Raw genomic sequence first — 19,166 nt, 5'->3', positions numbered from 1 at the left:
AAAGGAGGCTAACTTGTTGAAATATCCTCTCAAATATTTAAATAAACCTGAATATGAAATTTGGTTAAAAGCCATTTCCTGTTAATATCTAGGTGCTGTGGCACTCACAGTCACCGTCAAATACTATTTATCACATGAAAAAGCACTGTATTTGAGACCAAATCAATTTTATTTCAATTTTTTTTTTTTTTTTAGAAAAGTGTGCACCATTTTAAGCTACATAGTCTTTGCCTTTATTTAGGAAGGCTCCGTGTTAACGTCAGGTAATTTGCCCAACAGATTGACTATGTTTACTTGGGCAGCAATAATCTGACTGTTGATCTTATTTAAAATCAAACCATATTCCAGTTAAGTGTTTGCAGTATTCCATTCATATTCCTGTTACCTACCACTGAGCAAAGCCTGACTCATGACCACAAAGAGACATCGCTACGTTTTGGGGTTCCTTCTGGATCTTGACCAGAAACCTTTTTTTTTTTTTTTTTTTTTTTTTGTCACAACTGGTATATTTTTAATGATTCATGCTAAAACATTCAGAAAACTCTGCCTCGAATGAACTTTCGAACATTCACTGGGAGATGTTTGACTGCTGTACGCGTAAAATGAAAAACTGCAAACAAAACCCATCTACAACATAAAATTGTACAACTCCACATCTTAATCTAATTATCGCTCACTCCAAGAATGACCTGATTGGGATTAAACTGATCAGAAAGCAGTTTTAATATGGCAGTGTTCTTTTTGAAATGTTGTCTTAATTGGGTTTATCTTATCACAGCTGTCCATGTAAACATAGCCACTGAGACTTTTTGGGGAGGTAAAGACTCTCTGACGACTTATCAATCATATCACATTAGTGACTGTCTGTCATGCAGAAACTGCATCTTTTGTTCAGCCTTCGAGCTGATTAGCTCCTGATTGCACGTCCCAGGGATCCAAGCATGGACCTTTCAATAAAAATAGGCTTTAGTTATTTTGTTCCTCTCTGGGAAAGAAGGGGGGGAAAAAATTAGGTTTCCCACAAAAAAAAAATGAAACTAATCTTTAAATGAATATGATTTTGATCCACATGTAGAATCTATGATCCGAAATATTTTACTTTCTACCTTGTCTTTTTCCAGGAGGGGGTGTGGACAAGGGCAGACTGAAGGTACTGTAATGTGAACAAGCAGGGTCATTAGTTTGAGGTGGAGGCTGAAGGTGTAAAATCTGTTCTGAAATGAATGAAAGGGAAGTCTTGAAATGCAGCTTTGATTTTGGTGGAGATTTTCAGGAGGTTGAGAGAGAGAAAGAGAGAGCGCGGGAGGCGTGCGCGTGTGTGTGTGCGCGCACGCGTGTGTGTATTGTGTTTCAGGTTTGTTTGTGTGGCGAGATAGAAAGACGGAGATAGCGGTGGCAAACAGGGCAGCTAAGCTCCATCCAAACTCCATCTCAGTTTCTCCCTCCCTCCCTCCCTTTCCCTCTGCTCCCTGGCCATGCTGATGATTGACGGCCTGAGGGTTTTAATGGGCACTGGAGAGCAGGAGCTGAGGTCGAGGTTGTCATGGCAACTAGGAGAAGGGGCCTTTTGCTGCTGCTTCACCTGAGTACTGTGGAGCCTCGCTGGCTGGCTGAGGGAAGCAGGCAGCAACAGACACACAGCAACACACACACACACACACACTCACACACACACAGAGCTATCTTTGTGAGGACATTCACGAACATAATGCATTCTCTGGCCACATATAGTAAGAGTTGGAGTAGCAGTAATAAGACAGATAATTCATGTGGTCTATCTCAACACAATAGATTTCGTGATGTAACACACTAACAACAACAACATGAGCCTGTCAGGGGCTAGTTTGCAAACATTAGCTTACCTGTCCAGCAGAAAAGTGGCCACCTCAGCATGGTTTTCAACCCCCTTTCATCTTGCAGTTTAGACCAGTGTTGAAATGCTCAATCAATGTTGACCCTCGTCTTGCTCCTTTGTTATACCGTTTTTGAGACGGATAACTGATTTTACCCTTTTGTTTCTGAGCCTTTTCTTCAGTTTATTCAACACCTGGCAGCTCCTGAGCTTCCGTTGTTTGCTAATAGTTCTGGAATGTAAATATAACCAACATTTTGGACCCGATTAAAAAAAAAAAAAATTTAAACAATGATTTCGCCTCTATAATATTTTTCAGACAAATTTAGGCTTTAATTCTGTGCCTCTAAAAGTTCCATGAAGGTATTACTTTCAAAAGATTATTTTTTTTTAAATTGGTCTCTATTGTACCTTTAACCTTCCCAACCATGCAACAACCCTACGCTGATTCTAAACCCAATTTTAATCGGAACCTTAAAACCACATCCCGACCCTCCTTAGAGTAACCCTACTTCTCAAAATGTCCTCACTGTGACAATGTTACATTCAAATTTGTCCTCTCAGAGATAGCTGTGCAATTACACCCACAAACCATTCAAACTTTCCTCTCCCTGAGAGGCTGCATCCTCTCTGGCCCTCTCTTTTTCACCCCCTGCTTCTTCTTCTTCTTCTTCTTCTTCTTCCTCTCTCTCTCTCTGATCCCCTACCAAGATAATACTGTCTGATACGCTACAGCTGCTCAACTGTTCGTTCACATTTGTATTTTCATGTTGTTTTTTCTGTCCAGTTGTTGGATGACAGCTCATATTTTATAGGGCCGGGTTGAGGTTAGCAGTGCCTTACATCCCACTTTGTTGCTGAAGGAGAAACAATGTCGGGCCTGCGTTAATGTGTTCTGGCTGCTCTGGAAAACTTTACATAGGTCCAAGATTAACCTGAGTGGAAAAAGGGGGATGTATCTGAAAAAGAACAGAGAGCACCAAAGAACACCACCAGCAGTAGAATCGAAAATAACCCAGGTTTACAGTGTACTTGGAGTAAAGGAATGAATGAAGCCCCCGGACGCTGTTTCCCACAAGTGGACCTCTTCAAGGATTTTTTTTTTTTTTAAGAAAACACATGAAAAGATGCAATGCAGGAGTCAAATCAGTGATATTGTTACACGTGAATTGCCAGTCCACAGGCCCACTCGGATATCTCAAAGTCAAAAGTTGAATATTAGCGAGGTCTGTGTCCAAGCAGAGCGGCGTGCTTTCAGGTTGTCTGTGAACCCAAACTGCAGCAAAATGTTTTTGTTGACTGGGTAATTAGATATTCTCGACATCCCACTTTTTACTGTCTCTCTCTCTTTCTTTCTCGCTCTCACTCACTCACTCACTCACTCACTCACTCACTCACTCACTCACTCACACACACACACACACACACACACACACACTCACTCACAGACACACACAGAAATCATACTCGGTATCAGATCACTCATCACATCCAAGAGAAACCATTGTCTCTACCCTAATCTTTAATGTTTGTCAGTTTAAATTCTTGTGGATACATCAATTTTCACTCTCTGTAGGTCTCTTATGTTTTGTTCAAAGTCTAACAGATTCACACCCTCCTCTAAAATGTGTGTGTGTGTGTGTGTGTGTGTGTGTGCGTGCACGCGCGGCGTGCGCGCGTATGCCCTGGCTTGTGGCCCCAGGGCCTGTAAGTTCGTGTTGAGGCTGTGTGGGTCAGTGGAGGGATGGAGGGATTGTTTACTCTGGAAGTGACTGAAGCTCTCATTACAGTGGGGGAGGGGCAGGGTGGGAGCTGTGTGCGTGGGTGTGCATGTGCGTGTGTGTGTGTATGTGTGTGGGTGTGTTTGAGAGAGAGAGTTTGTATTTTTCATGGATGTAAGTCTGGTTACTCAGGAGAAAACAAGTGAAACAGGAATATCACACTTCTTTGCTTTCCTCCTGTTTGACAAAAGAGCTTGTCAGAGCCTTTCACTGGATCCTACTTTGATGGTTACATCATGCTTCCATTTAGGCATTTGAGGATCGATGTGATATCTGTATGCAAACCTGCGCAGAGCTTTATTATATTGTCACTTTGGAAAGAACTGCTCTGTTGGACTGTTCCCAGACCATGTTAACTGGCTCACATTTGGACTTAAAGTGTGTTTCGCTGGGCAACTCTTTTTATTTCCTCCTCTCATCGTTTCCCCCATGTGTGAATGTCAAGCTCTGACAAAGCAGTCATGACCGAACGCTGTTAGCTTCACTGCCTGAGAAGAAAAGCAGAGCAGCCAGTGTCACATCTGTCTTCCCCCTCATGTTGGAAATCATTATAATTGAGAGAAAAGACGAAAGAATTACTGCCGAAAATACATTTGGAGGCCTCATTCAAAGCAGGGTGGGCATGCTGTAATAAAGGCTGCTGTATAAATCAAGATGATAATTTAGATTTAAGTTTTATATTGAACATCAATATCCAATCCAACCAAAACAAAATCTGCTGAAGCATAGAGGTTTGGCTATGTGAGAGGGATGTTTCACCCACAAAGAGTGACTTACTCACTTGGACTCCAGAAGTCAGAAAATGCTAGCCTCGCATTATTTATCTTGAAGCTAATCGAGATCGACTTCTAACGACAGTAAAACATCACAAAATGTTCCTTTCAAACTCTCAAACGCATTGTGAAGTATAATCCAAATCTTTAGCCAGTCGCGTTCTCCACAGAGCTAAAAAAATGAAATGGAGTACTTCTGTTCTGCAGTGATCACGAATGACTGTGTCCAGCTGGCACATTTCATTGAACTCAGGATCTTTTTATTTATGGTCAAATAAACGTAAAACCTGCAGGCCGTATATGTGTTGTGGTATATTTAATGCTGTAGCCTGATATGCTCCTCCACAAGTATGTCACTGCATGCCACCGCGATGCATGCTGCATACAACAGCTGTGACTGGTCTGTTTATCAAAGATATAGACACCGAAAGCTTTATTTATCCCTGAAGGCCAATTCACTGTCTACAGTTGACCCGTTACATATAAACATTCACAGAGGAAACTCAATAAATGGCATATGGGAAAATTAGGGCAAAACAGATAAAACATTCTGTGATAGTGAAAATATATGAATAAAGAATAAGTACAGGAATAAAAACAACAGGAAAGCAAAAAATATAAGAATAAATGGTGATAAATGCTGAAGTGTATTGCATATTTCCTTCAAATGCATTTACACACCATTGGAAAACTCATCAGGAACTTTTTTAATGTGAGCAGTTCTTCTTGCCACATTCTCAACTTCAGCTGGTTCTGAAAAGATACCGTAGATTCGGCGGTCCGATGCTGGATGTTCAAACTTGTTCTCTGGAGGCGTGCTGAGGCCTCGTCTATCCGACAAGATAATATCACATGTTCTTTGTATCAGTTCAAAGTAATTGCTTCATTTGTGTCTCAATTTCCAATTCAGTTAGCATAATCAGAGTTGGAAGTGAAGACTTTCCAAGCATTAGATCTTTGTTTGAACACCTTGCTGCTCCACCTGATGTGAGAACTGACAGTCATCTGTGGTTTCTTGTGTTTTTCAGAGTGCGGCCGCTGCCCCCAGTCCAGTGATGGGCAACATGCCACCCAATGATGGCATGCCTGGAGGACCCATGCCCCCGGGTTTCTTTCAAGTAAGGCAGAACTCTTTCGTTGACTTGCTCCCTCACCCTCACCCGCCCCCACCTCCACCCGCCACAGCCCCCTCCGCCCCTCCCATCACATCACTAAGCCTATCCTTCTGTCTCCTCCTCCTTTTTTAGCCTCTTTAGCTGTCCTAATCCCAGTCCAGATGTGTTCCCTTCCCCGTCTCTCCGCCTCTGTCCCATATGTCCATGCTTCGGTTGCTAAGTCTTGCTCTGTCTGTTGATGGAGATGACAGACTTTGTCGAGGTTCTCTGGTACACTGTGTTTTCCAGAACACTGATGCAGTGTGTGTAAAAGTGATAGAACTGTTAGTTTGGGATGGAGGACAGGAAGGGAGGCTATTTTCTCTGGTTTGTGTTGCTTCACTAATTCTTCCTGTCATCACGGCTCTCGGAGGCTGACGAGGTCCCACACACACAAACACACGCACATACACACACACACACACACACACACACACACACACACACACAGAGTTTATCTGTTTCCATCCTCTGTCTCTAGCAGGCAAACACGCACACGGGCAAGCCACATTTGACACACATTACTTTGACACATATTGAACTAGTTTCACTTTAAAAATTCAGGTTTAAAGATATCTAAAGAGCAAAGAAGAGAGAACTGAAGATGCTGCAGATCCTTATGTCTTAAATTGGAACATTATCATCGAGATATTTGTATGAATTAAAGAATACTTAGATGCCACATTAGATTATTACCTAACCGCACTTTGGGAACTTTTACAGTTTTTTTATAGATGAAGTCTGACTTTGGTTAACAGACAGGGATTAAAATGAGTGTACCACTGCCAAGAGATGAAAGATCTACAACCCAAAAGCAGAATCCTTGAACAAAACTCCTTACAACTACCATCATATAACTTTGAAATGATGCATCTGTAAACCTTATATCAACAAAACGTTGCTTAAATTGTGAATGTTATTTAATTTGAGCACCCACTACACATTTTCTGGTCCTAACTTGAAAAATGTGAGGTTAGTCTGATTTCTCACATTTTGCACCACTCGTGCCATAACTGTTTAAGTGGGTATTGGTTGTGTGACATCACAACCTCTCAGACTTTGATCCCAGTGTCTGACTCGGATCTGACTTTAATCTCTGTTTGAGACTGCGACTGTGCCATAGATCACCAGACCCCAAATCCTTACACTAGACACTGCACTTCCACGAGGCACCAGAGATTTCTTGCTTTTTAATATCAATTATAATTCAGTTTTTGACCATTGCACAACTAAAACAAGCTATTTAAAGACTTTTACTGATTAAAGATTCAGCATGTGTTTTAGTGGGTGTTTAGTACGTCTGGTGTTTATGTGCGGACATTGTGGAGCTGTCTGTCTGAATAGTCTTGAACTGTCTGTGTGTGTGTGTGTGTGTGTGTGTGTGTGTGTGTGTGTGTGTGTGTGTGTGTGTGTGTGTGTGTGCGTGTGTGTGTGTCTGTGTGTGTGTGTGTGTGCGCGCGTGTGCTGGGGTCGTGGAGAATGTTAATGATGTATGAGCAGTGAGCTGGCCGGGGAGAAAGCTATCTGATGGTGTTGCGTGAGTGACATTGCTTTCCATAAATAGACCCAGTGTGCATGGCAGACAGACAGACGGACAGACAGGATGAGGAGAAAAAAGAGAGGATGGATGGCTTCTCTTCTCTTCTCTTCTCTTCGCTTCTCTTCTCTTCTCTTCTCTTCGCTTCTCTTCTCTTCTCTTCTCTTCGCTTCTCTTTCTCTAAATAAAACAAAATGATGCAAACAACTCTGCATTACACACACAGACAAACTGCTCTCTTGAAATTACACACTCCATCCCCCTAAATCAAGGGCGCACACACACAGGGCAGCATATTTAAGTATGACATAGCATGTTTTTATCGACTTCACCTAGAGCTGAAACCACACACACTGCATTCCTAGGTAGCTGACATTCACTCCATGGTGAACTAATGGTTGCGGTCTATTCTGAAAGTGCAGGCCAGTGCAGGTTTTTTGCAGCATTTATTCATTCAGGTGAAGGGGAAGATTTTTTTTTGTCCAGTTCTCCTTTCATATATTCTCACACTTGCTCTGTACAGTTTATGTTGGTCAAAATGACAATGTGAAATTCCTCCATTTGTGTAGTTTGAACACAGAAGATTCAAAAGTTTCATATAATTCAATCTGTTTTACATTTCTGTTTACAGTTAAGAATGGCTACTATCTCCTGAAAATGAATTTGTGCTTCCACCATTTCTCACCTGAAATTTGCTTTCTTTCACAACTTTCTTCCTCTCCTCTCTCCTTCATTCACCTGGCATCCTACTCCAGGATTCAATCGCTCCATCTCGCTTGCCTTTGATACAAATATTCTCTCTCTCTTTCCCTCTGTCTCTCTCTCTCTCTCTCTCTCTCTCTCTCTCTCGCACACACACACACACACACACACACATGCACATGCTTATACTGCTCCAGCGACACGTTTGCTCACTTGTGTGTGAGCTTCTCACATGTGCTCTGCTTGCAGTGGTGGAGTTTGTTCCCAGTTGTGCTAGCACGGTAATTAACACAGGTGACCCCCAACACTTTTATTGGCGGCAGTCCTGGGAGAGAGGGATGAGGGGCAAAGGAGGGGCAATATCGAGGAAAATGGAGGGTGACCACTCCCTCCCTTCCGTAATCTTTGAGGACAAGCCAGGCATTGGGCCCCTGCAGCACGAATAAAGAGAGGCGTGCTTTAGTTAGGAGGACAGGAAAGTGTAGTAAAATAAGAGAGAGATGGTATGTTTTGTGAGGAGGTATATAATCCACCGCTCCTGCCAGGGAAAGTCCATTGCTGCTGCATCATGGCCCTCTGGGGAGGACAAGTAAGGGAGGGGGTTGAAGGGTGGTGGGGGGGCTGCAAGGAGAGATGGAGGTAATGACAGAAAGGAGTAAAAGAAAGCAGCAGAGTGGAGAGGCATCAAGAGACTTCCAGAGATATGTGAAAGAAATCCAGAAAGAAAGAAAGTGTTTAGATTTCACACTGCAGTTGAAATCTGCTTGAAATCAGAATATATGAGCATGTAATGAGCTAAAAATGTTGACCCTCTGATCTACACGTGGTGTGTCAGGCACTCGAAAACTTCATTAAGTCTGTAAACCACTTAGGGTGGGGCTGGGCTCTTTCTAGTACACTGGAATCACTCCTCGTGCCAAAAACAGGATCTAAAGTCAAGGGCAGTGTGTTTGGTTGCAGGTAACCGAAGCTCTTCAGGGGTAACACCAAAAAGCACAACAAGGGGATTAGGTTTGATATAAGAACCAGAATCAAAGAGACGTTTAAGAACCTGTTCAAAGCCGACACATGGCAGGTACATGATGAATTAGAGCAACATCTGATTTTAGTCATTTATTGATCAGAAGTGAGTCTGATCTTGGGTTCACTGGAGTCAGTTTTGACGCGTGTAAAGGATTGAGAGAAAACAGGCAGAATGACTGAAGAAATCCTAGAATTTCATGACGGTCAGTGGAGGACTTGAAAGCTACCAAAGTGCGACACAACTGTGTCTGACCCCTGGACACTGAACACAAACAGGTTGTATAAAAAAAAATTAATATTTGCCTGCCGTATCTGAAATAGCGTTTCAAATAGAAGCCTCAGATGTGATTGTCCCAGCAGAAACTTTTCATTTCTGACTCAAATGCAACCCGTTGTCAAGAGGAAACGTTTTTGACTCTTATTGTCGGCGCTTATCTTTGAGAGGACAGTGACAAAAATGATAGCGAACAATTCTCCTTGTGGGATCCAGAGGAATGACAGGCACTTAAAAAGTGAGAGGCAGTCCTCAGAAAATCTCTGTAAATTCTGAGCTTGAGACAGTTCACACACACACACACACACACACGCTCACACACGCTCACACACGCACACATATACACGTACACACGCACACACACATACACACACACGTTACACATGTTGATAACACTAGTTAAACACTGATTTGAATGTAGCCTTTGTCTCATGGTGTGTTTGCTTCATCCCTATCGCCAGCATGTTTCTGATATCTGTTTAGAGACAGACATGAGAACTTACACACACACACACACACACACACACACACACACACACACACACACACACACACACACACACGCATGCACGCACAGCTGCAACTGAGCATTCAAGGAGGGGATCACAGCTATAGCTATATAAATCATTTAATGGCATCCTAACATGTGTAGATGGCTGTCAGTGCCACACCGCTGTCCTCGGGGGAGAATACACCCCTATCCCCACACACATGCACGCATACTCACACACACACATGCACCCACACATCCCAATAGCGTGCTCCCATCTTGTAGCTGAAGTGTCACCATGCTATATAGCAAGAGTGAGCTGGAGACCTACTGCTGTCGCTCTCTCTGGAATGTTAGCAAGGAATGACAATGAGTGTGTGTGTGTGTGTGTGTGTGTGTGTGTGTGTGCGTGTGCGTGTGTGTGCGTACGTGCATGCGTGCGTGCACTGTTCCTCCTGGCTTTGTTTGTTGTGTTCAGTGATGCAGGCTGCTTTTTGTTCTCACTTTGTGTGTGTGTATGTGTGTCCAGTAGTTTGACTGCAGTTACACACTGCCCTCTAGTGTTAGCAGCTGTGAGATGACTCCTGCTCTTCCTCTCTCTCTCTCTCTTCTCTCTCTCTCTCTCTCTCTCTCTCTCCCTCTCTCTCCTTCTCTCTTTTTCTGCTAGTGGTCCACCAGGGGCAGCGGTGTGGGTCTTCCTTAAGCTGAAATGAGTGGTGGGAAGACGAGGGGGCTGTGTTGATGGGTTTGTGGTACTGTGCCAAGCTGTTATCTCCTTAGTCGGGTAGAAAATGATTTTATTAATTGCTTCATTTAACGCTCCCCATGCCCCCCCCATCCCACCCCTTCTTTTTCTTCTCTCTTACACAAACATCGCCACACAACCGCACACGCAAAAAGCTAGCGAGTCTTCACGCTTGCCCCGCGTACACCTCTGTGACAGCTGAAGTGTTCTCTCTCTCCGTCTCTCTGCAGGGACCTGTAGAGGGAACAGTACAGTCATAAAGGCCATATGCTGGTCCATTCACATGTAATAGCAGGAAGGCCCAGGGAGGCCTAGCCAAAGCAGCTACACTCCATTGTGGGACATAATTGTGGAGAAAAGTGTGTGTGTGTGTGTGTGTGTGTGTGTGTGTGTGTGTGTGTGTGTGTGTGTGCGTGCGTGCGTGTGCGTGTATGTTTGTGCATGTGTGTGTGTGTGTGCAGCAGATATTCGGTATATTGCTGGGACATAAATCTGTGCACACAGACACATTGTGGGAACAATGTAGGGTTAGAATTTTGAATTTCCAAGTATTTCAATGAGTGCCTGATAAAGAGTTTGAGACTGGTCCACATTGTTGTGTTAAATCGACATTCTAACCTAATGCATAGCCTGACATGCACCTCCTTAGTACCTTCACAAGTAGTGATGTAGACTGGAACAACTGTGCTGGTCTGTTTTATAGAAGCTTCTTAGCATATATGTGTGGGGTCTAGGATGAGCATATTTCTTTGCTGGTATGGTTGTGTCACCCTGCAGTTATGCAGCAAAAATGCTTTTTTGCAACCAGGCCCCTTTGTTGAGTATTTTGTGTACTTACTTCAATAGTGGCAGAAGCTGAGAAAATAATTTTGGGGACAAGTGTTTATCAGGCTAAAGTGATACAAGTACAACTCTGTGTGTATTTGTTTTGATGGGAGCCCACCTCCAAAAATCTGATCCCTTTTACACAAATCATGAACCTTAACGTTTAGAGTTATATGAAGAAATGAAAGAGTTTAGTGTTGAAGCAACTCGGTAAAAGCACAGGATATTAAAGTCAAAATAGTGTCCTCTTAAGTGACAAAAACTAGGCTGTGTGTGCTCGTGTTTATAGAGGAGGAGTGGACTGCCGTATCTGGGTCAGTGCAGCCAGACCCCGCAGGGGTGTCTTGTTAGACACACACACACACACACACACACACACACACACACACACACACACACACACACACACACACACACACACTAGGTTGGCAACAACAATAACCTCCGAGGTCAGACAGAGCTAGCGCTGCATTAGCCCCAGTGTGAACCTGCTGAGAGTCAGAGCGAGCCAGTACAGCTGGTGTTAACCAACCAAAACACACACACACAGAGTGGAAGAAAGACCACAATGGCACCCGTACAGACGTCACAACTGTGCCAGCACCTCCAGACTACATTTTCATACCACTGGGTAGATTTTGACCATTTTGTTTGGCTTTGTTGAGGATACAAGTGTATCTCAGATGTGAACAGAGTCAACGCAGCACAAGTAAACTGTCATGTCTCCAAAGGAGAGGAAGCACCTGTCTTCAGAGCGCTGCTGCTGAGCTCTACACTTTTAGAGAGGCTTGCGAATCCCTGAATAAGTGTTTTTGCTCATGAGCAGTATTGTTTTCACGTGTATGTACAAGCTCATCTCTCCTGCCAAATCTGCGCTCTCTTACAGTGTCCCTGGCAGCGGTGTGGCACTTTATCTGTGTTTGCGGGAACATGCTCGTCTCAAGCTGTCAGTCAGGCGTGTTTGTTTTCCCACTGTAGCAGCGCCCACAGGTTCCTGGTGCTCGGCTCTGTCTCCATCCCAGCCATGCCCACAGAGCGTTGGCACAGTGAGGGCGGCACAGTGGGCAGGGTGGGAACAAGGGAGCGAGGAGGGGAGGAAGAAGTTAAGAGGTGTGAAAGTGTTTATAGCAAAAGAGATACAAATATCAGGAGCAGCTGTCCCACTTAGGCCAGACCATTCACACAGGTGAATGTGTGTGTTTGGGGGCATGTCACAGGTGAGGAGTTACAGGTGTGTGCAGAAACAATTAGTTGAAATAAAGGAGATCAAAAGAAAGCAAAAGTTACAAATTACTGATAATTACTGACAAGTCAACATAACTGAGTAGCTGTTCACAGCCACTTTATGAGGAATTCCAGAGTGGAATCCATGAATAGAAGCCACAAGGAACACTGCATACAACAGCATTGCATGCTGGCCCAGCGCCTCAGTCAAAGCAACATTTTGATGGCAGGGATACTTCTAGGGGGAAATCTTCAATTCGTAGCTCCAAGGAATTAAGCTAGAATAGTTGTTTTTTTTAAAGCTTTTCAAATATGATGTTTTGCGGGGGTTTTTTTATTATTGAAAATTGTATACAAATTTGTCTTAAATTGTTCATCGGACAAAACAAGCTAATTAAAGACTTTGAATGTAGATGATTGGTATTATTCAGTATTGATTAAAAAAAATAACCATTGGATTAATCAAGTCTATTTATTCTTACAGCACCTGAAATTGATAAGGGGAAACATAATTACTCTCAGCTCAAGTGTTTGTGTCTGTGCGTGTGTGTGTGTGTGTGTGTGTGTGTCTCCATCTTATTTGCATACAAGCAGAACTGTGTAAACATGCCAAAGGGAGCATGTCTGCATACATGTGTGTGTGTGTCTCAGGTTATATTGCACACAATTAATCCCATAATCCTTTCAATGTGATGTCAGATACACACCTGTGAAAGGAGTGCTTCCACCTCTTGGGTGCCACCACAGTCTACATATAATCAAGACAGCACGCACACACACACACACACACACACACACACACACACACACACACACACACACACACACACGCACCTGGGAGAAGATCCTGCTCTCATCTTAAAAAAAAAGAGGGAGATATTCATGCTCATCAACACTCAATCTCTCTCCCTCACATATACACACACACACACACTCACCTGTAATGTTACCTGATAGCTGAGCGCTTGACGGAGGCTCTGGCTCTGGAGTAGATAAGTCTGGTCTGGCAGTGGGTGGTCGTCTGTCTCTGTATTGATGTTCAGGTGGTAACAGATCTCTGCTGGAGCAGCTGCTGCAAGAGTCAGATGAGGATACTGAAGGAAAAAAAAGAAATCCAAATTCATCTACAGTCCTCTGATACTGTATTTGCCGTGATGTACTTAACACCGTACTTGTACAAGAAAGTTAACTCAGGAAAAGTCATTTCCTACCGCACGTGTCATAATAATGATCGGATGAAGAGTAGATTCAGGAGACAGTTAGTTCTCTGTTTTTCTTATCATGATTATTATTGTTGTATCTATTTAAATTGTCACTAATGATTTTACCTGTTAAGGACCTGATGTTGCCTGGGGCCTGTTTGGTTGTGTTTAAATATATGTCGTTGTGCTTGACACTCCATTATATTGAACAAGTTGACTTAAAAGTGGGTAAAGCTTACTTCTACTCGTGAATATACTGACATGATACAGGATTCTGTGAGGGGAAATGCTTTCATTTGTGTAATATCTTAAAGATTGACAAATGAACATCAAATCACTCTCGTATTGAATGGGAGGCCACATTTGTTGCGCAGCTACGTTTTAATCTTGGCTGATATACCCGGTTCAGTCAGGGCCACTCTTGCCGGCATCTTTAGTAGGCGGCATAAGAATGGTTTTGTTCAGGAGGCTTCGACGAAGCCTGAGGATATCGAACAACGGCTTTAACCCCCGAGTAAGCCATAGCAGATGTTATGTAACAGCAATATATAAGAACAGATAGAAGGGAAGAATACATATAAAACAGACTGAGCACCAGGTAGACTGTATAAGTATTTCCTCTTGTATTCATGCTCAGCTCTGGTTAGTAGCACTGTGACATAACTGCCCAATTCATGTATTTCCAGTTAAGCTTATTGTCTGTTCAGCTCCATTCGAGAAAGGGATTTAATGTCGGTAGAGTACGGTCTTGTCTTTTCTGATTTGCGATGACATTTTTTCTAATCAAATTCTTAACTGACGTCTGTATGTCTTCTTTTCACCAGGGTCCTCCAGGATCTCAGCCTTCCCCACACACACAGCCTCCCCCACACAACCCCAGTAATCCCATGATGGGACCGCACGGACAGGTGAGAAACAGTCCCTTTGTTACCTCCACCGAGGAGCTTATCTGGTCATTGGCATTTGTCTGTTCTTTTTATTTGTTTTTTGCAAGATGATTTAAAAACTTTTGGAAAGAATTTTAAGTAATGCTCTGGTAAGAATCATCATGTAATAAGGCTCCAGTGTTGAACTTTTGAAATAAATCTGAACGTCATTCTGGTTCCTGGATCCAGAAGATTGTTTCAGACATTGGTGGTTCATGGTGTGAGCAGACTATGCTATTATGGATGCATTTCTTTCAAAACAACAGACTTCACTCATGAGATGTTCTGGATAATTTTCTAGAATACCCATGATTGACAGTTTGATCAACAAAATTGGATTACATTTGGCAGTCTGATGAATAAAGTTGGGAGGAAGAGCTTCCAGGGCTGATCGATCTGTACTTCTTATTGATCAGAGATCCCAAATATATATTTTGGTTTTGTGATCATATCTTGAAAATTGACATGCGTATTTCATTAGAATTACCAGGATGGTATGCAGTCATAAAATGAAAAAACGGTGGAATTGAGATAGGATCTGAACTATTCTGCATCCACATCTCGTGTCCATGTGCCACCTGGGCTGAGGTATAGGCCCTCAGAGTGCTTCCTCGCTCACTCACTCACTCACTCACTCACTCACTCACTCACTCACAACTGCACAAGCAGGTCTCTGGTTGTGCTCCCAGACAGGACAGGCAGCATCCACGATAGTGATGAATAATTTAGCGGTGTCGGCCCAGCTGTAAGCAGCTGAGGTGCATCTGGAGGGCCTTCTCTCCCTCAGCCCTGCACTCACCATGCTGTAGTCCATCAATAGACCATTAATATTGCAACACTGCCTGACACACCGCTGCTCCTCTCACACACACACACACACAAACACACACACACACACACACACACACACACACACATTCATCGCAACCGTGGTCACGGAGGAAAGGAGAGATGAATGTAAACAGGGAAGAAATGAGAAAAAGAGAAGGGGAAGAAAACAGTAGTAAGTCAGTCCTCACCTTCAGGGCAAACTGGGATTATATAACTCGCCCTGCAGATGCCCCAAAAGCACACGCACACACACACACACACACACACACACACACACACACACACACACACACACACACACACACACACACCACAAAACATAGAGTATATAACTAATTACCAACATAAGCCAGCCTCTTGTTATATTTATGTTGCTTATCTCTGTGTGAAGATGATGCTGTTCATGCTCTGTGACCAAAAGACACAAATTAGCATGTTTCCCCTTGATACTAAAATAGTTAGATTGAGTTTGGAATTAATTCTTATCATGCTACATGACAATGTGGCTTCACTGGATGAGGGTATTTGTGGTAGCAGCGTACTCTCTCAGGGAATTGTGTAAACCATCTGTCTGGGGTGCTTTGCATTATTCACTACACTCTGAGAAGGAAAGTGATAAAAGTGTGCATATTTACCATGTGGCTGTTTTTTTACACACCGTGTCAGTCATAAATAAACTGTGTTGGATACATTGAGCTATTTTATGCGCACATATTTTATATATTAAGCAAAGTATGTGTTTGTTCATTACTCAGTGGTTTTCTGGACACACAGTATATTTGTGTATCCAAAGAAGGGTTGTACATGTTTTGTTTTATTGAATTAAATAGTATTAATTGTCTGGAACTGATTATATACCTTGATGATTGGATTACTGTCCACTTCCACACCTCTCACATGCCCCCACACATGTTGTTGGTATCTTTACTGCCACTATCAAAATAAAAGTCTCAATAAATGATGGGTTTCGTGTGTGTAAAGGTCCGCTCATGTTTTTGATTGTTCAACCTTGTCAACATATGGCCTCATTTACGTGACGTTCTCATGTAGAGTATTATTTTTTTGTAACCCTCTATTCAGTATTAAAGACAGGAATCAAACCCCTATGGCTTGTAACTCCTTGCTGCTGACATCTCCTGTGACTGTCAATCACTCAGGCTTGCGAAGACTTTAACGTCACAACAGCAGGGAGTTACAAACAGCCATTAGGCTTTGCTTCCTATCAATAAGACTAAACCGAGGGCTAAAAAAGTCAAAAGAACATTTTGCTATCTTCACTTTCTCCTCTGCATCGCTACATCCTGCCTGTGTTGTGGTGATGTAGACACGGTGGGACACTAGTGCAGCTGCACAAAACCAACCAACCTGAAGATGTGGAGCATCACCATTGCTCGTTCTCCTCTGTCTCCCTATCCTACTGTTGTCTTCCTCTCCTTGTCCTGTTCTGCCTCCCTTGTCTTTCAGATTGTTCCTCCAAACAAACTTACTATCTTACATGTTTTCTCTCTCTCTTATCTGTCCTGCTTTACCTTTATCCTAATGGATTTTGCCACCTGGGGTCTTACTTTCCAAGACAAACCCCCTCTTTTTGGGAATATAACAAAAAAGTAGTGTATCATTCCTTAACACAACAGCTCCCCCTGCTGAAATGTGAGGAAAGTACTTCAAAACCAGCCAAGGAAGACACAGCAGCTGCCTGCAAACAAAAGTGACCCAGCTCAGATTTCTTTTGCTTAAGTTTAGCTCAGATCTGATTATTAGTATTTTAAAAGAAACTAAAGACTCAAAGCATACAAAGCACAGGTACCTGATACACTAAAATAATGCAAACAAACAAAAAAATCAGATTTGAGCAATAAATCCGAATTTAAGTCCTTTGTAAAAGCAGTCAGGTTGAAAGGTGCTTAACGCCTTGTGTGTAAAACCCTCACTTTCTATAAGGATGAATGTGATTCATTCAAGAACAATCTTACTGACATTTAATATCTAAAGAAAAACCTTAAGTATCATATTAAAAGATACAGTTACAGCGCATAATAAATTAATGCAATATTTATCCATGTTTAGATACTGACTGTCTTATCATTAAATTTGAGTGGTGCATTGTGCAAGTTTTCAATATTTTATATCATTTCATCTCTCTTTGTGAAGCTCAGTCCGCCATCTTTATTTATAGTCTATTTTAGGACTCCTGCTACTTTTCAGGTTTTCAGAAGTAGTTTCCATTGAAAAGCAAATCATAACTTTGAAATTGTAAATCGCATCACTTTTTGGATCTGGAGAATCCTGATAAATATACACTTTGCATGGATAAATTCTGACTCACTGAATTGTGTTTCAATCAGTATTGGTGAAAATAGTGCTTTGAACCCATCTGTCCATCCATTTTCTATACTGCTTATTGGTTAAGGGGGTGGGGGGGAGCAATTAGGGGTTCAGTATCCTGCTCAAGCGTACTTTGACCTGGTCACTGGGGGAAGTGAGGATCGAACCGGTGACCCTTCGGTTGCTAGACAGCCTCAAACCTCGAAGCCATGCTGCCCCTTTAGTGCTTTTAACATTAGCATGTATTGAGCTTTTCATCTCATCAAATTTGAGTTAACTATTGTGCTTTTCCTGTCCATCCAACAGCCATTCATGTCGCCACGGTACCCAGGTGGGCCAAGACCCTCACTCCGTATGCCAAATCAGCCGCCTGGGAGCATCCCAGGGTCACAGCCTCTCCTGCCAAACAGCCTGGACCCCACCAGACCTCAAGGTATGGTAAAACATGTCGTTTTAGGAAAGCTGTATTTGGCCTCAGTTTTGTTGTTCACGTTGCTGCCATGATAATAATCCACACTCTCTGACCACAGGACATCCAAACATGGGAGGTCCAATGAGAATGAATCCCCCTCGAGGCATGGGAGGCATGGGCCCACAGGTAGCCAGCAAGAACACTCAAAAACAGTCATGCATCATCCCTTACAGAGGATCATGAGTGGTTCACAAAATAATACCACAAAAATGCTGCACAATAATCCTCCGTTCCACCAGCCTTTTGACTTTTCCTGTAAAGGTCAAAATGTTTGGATGATTAGCTTGGCTGCGACCCACTACCAGCACCTGATCCAGTCTGTCTTAGTGACTCCCAGCTAGTGAGACAAACACTGACACAATACACACATTTTGAATACAGATGATGCCAATTTTGAGCAGTGTCCTTTATTTGTCTGTGTTTGGGTGTAGTAGATGATGTTAAGAGTTCCCAGGATTCAACTCACATCTGTAGTCATAGAATGGCTCATGAGGTGGAGCACATTCCAAATGAGACGGTGTTTGACGTTTCCAGTCATGCTCGCTCATCTGTGTGAGAATGTGTTGGTGGGAGAAATCAATTACAATTGACATTAAATCTAATAAAAATTGAGGATGGCCTACAGCTACTGTTGTGTCTCAGCTGAAGAAGTCACCAAGTCTCTTTTTTATGGTCCAAGTGTTCTTGAGGAGTCTTTTTGCACATATGGGTTGGGTCTCCAATGTGGGGCTGACATTACATCCCAGTTTGTTTAAAAAAATTGGATACACCAGTTGTGAAATTCTGGGCCAATATCAATACCAGTGTTTAAAAAAAAAAAAGACTTTGGCTGATTCTGATGGATTTTTGTGGTCTTTGTTGTTTTCGTAGATTTGTAGTCCACCATTATGTCCTAGGGAAATTGAAGATAATTTAAAAAAAAAAACCTCTATATTTAAGGTTTTTTTAGGTACGTCAGTACAAAGGAATTAAATCCTGTATCTTTCTTAAACAGCATTTGCTATAACCTTTCACATCAACAGATAAACAT

The 19,166-nt window shown here is 42.6% G+C and overlaps 1 protein-coding gene across 1 annotated transcript in view; it reads left to right on the top strand.

Moving 5' to 3' along the window:
* The window catches only part of ssbp4 (single stranded DNA binding protein 4), an 87,389-nt gene that overhangs the window by 59,638 nt on the left and 8,585 nt on the right, over positions 1-19,166 (top strand). The window contains exons 5-8 of the mRNA XM_086224154.1: positions 5,435-5,524; positions 14,407-14,490; positions 17,971-18,097; positions 18,195-18,262. Of these exons, the coding sequence (XP_086080280.1) occupies positions 5,435-5,524; positions 14,407-14,490; positions 17,971-18,097; positions 18,195-18,262 (369 nt within the window). The remainder of the gene's footprint in view (positions 1-5,434; positions 5,525-14,406; positions 14,491-17,970; positions 18,098-18,194; positions 18,263-19,166) is intronic.

The sequence above is a fragment of the Aulostomus chinensis genome, chromosome 14, assembly GCF_037954235.1.
Source record: "Aulostomus chinensis isolate RoL2024-O1b breed Wild chromosome 14, RoL_Achi_v1.0, whole genome shotgun sequence".
NCBI lineage: Eukaryota > Metazoa > Chordata > Actinopteri > Syngnathiformes > Aulostomidae > Aulostomus > Aulostomus chinensis.
This window is presented reverse-complemented; position numbering and strand designations above follow the sequence as displayed.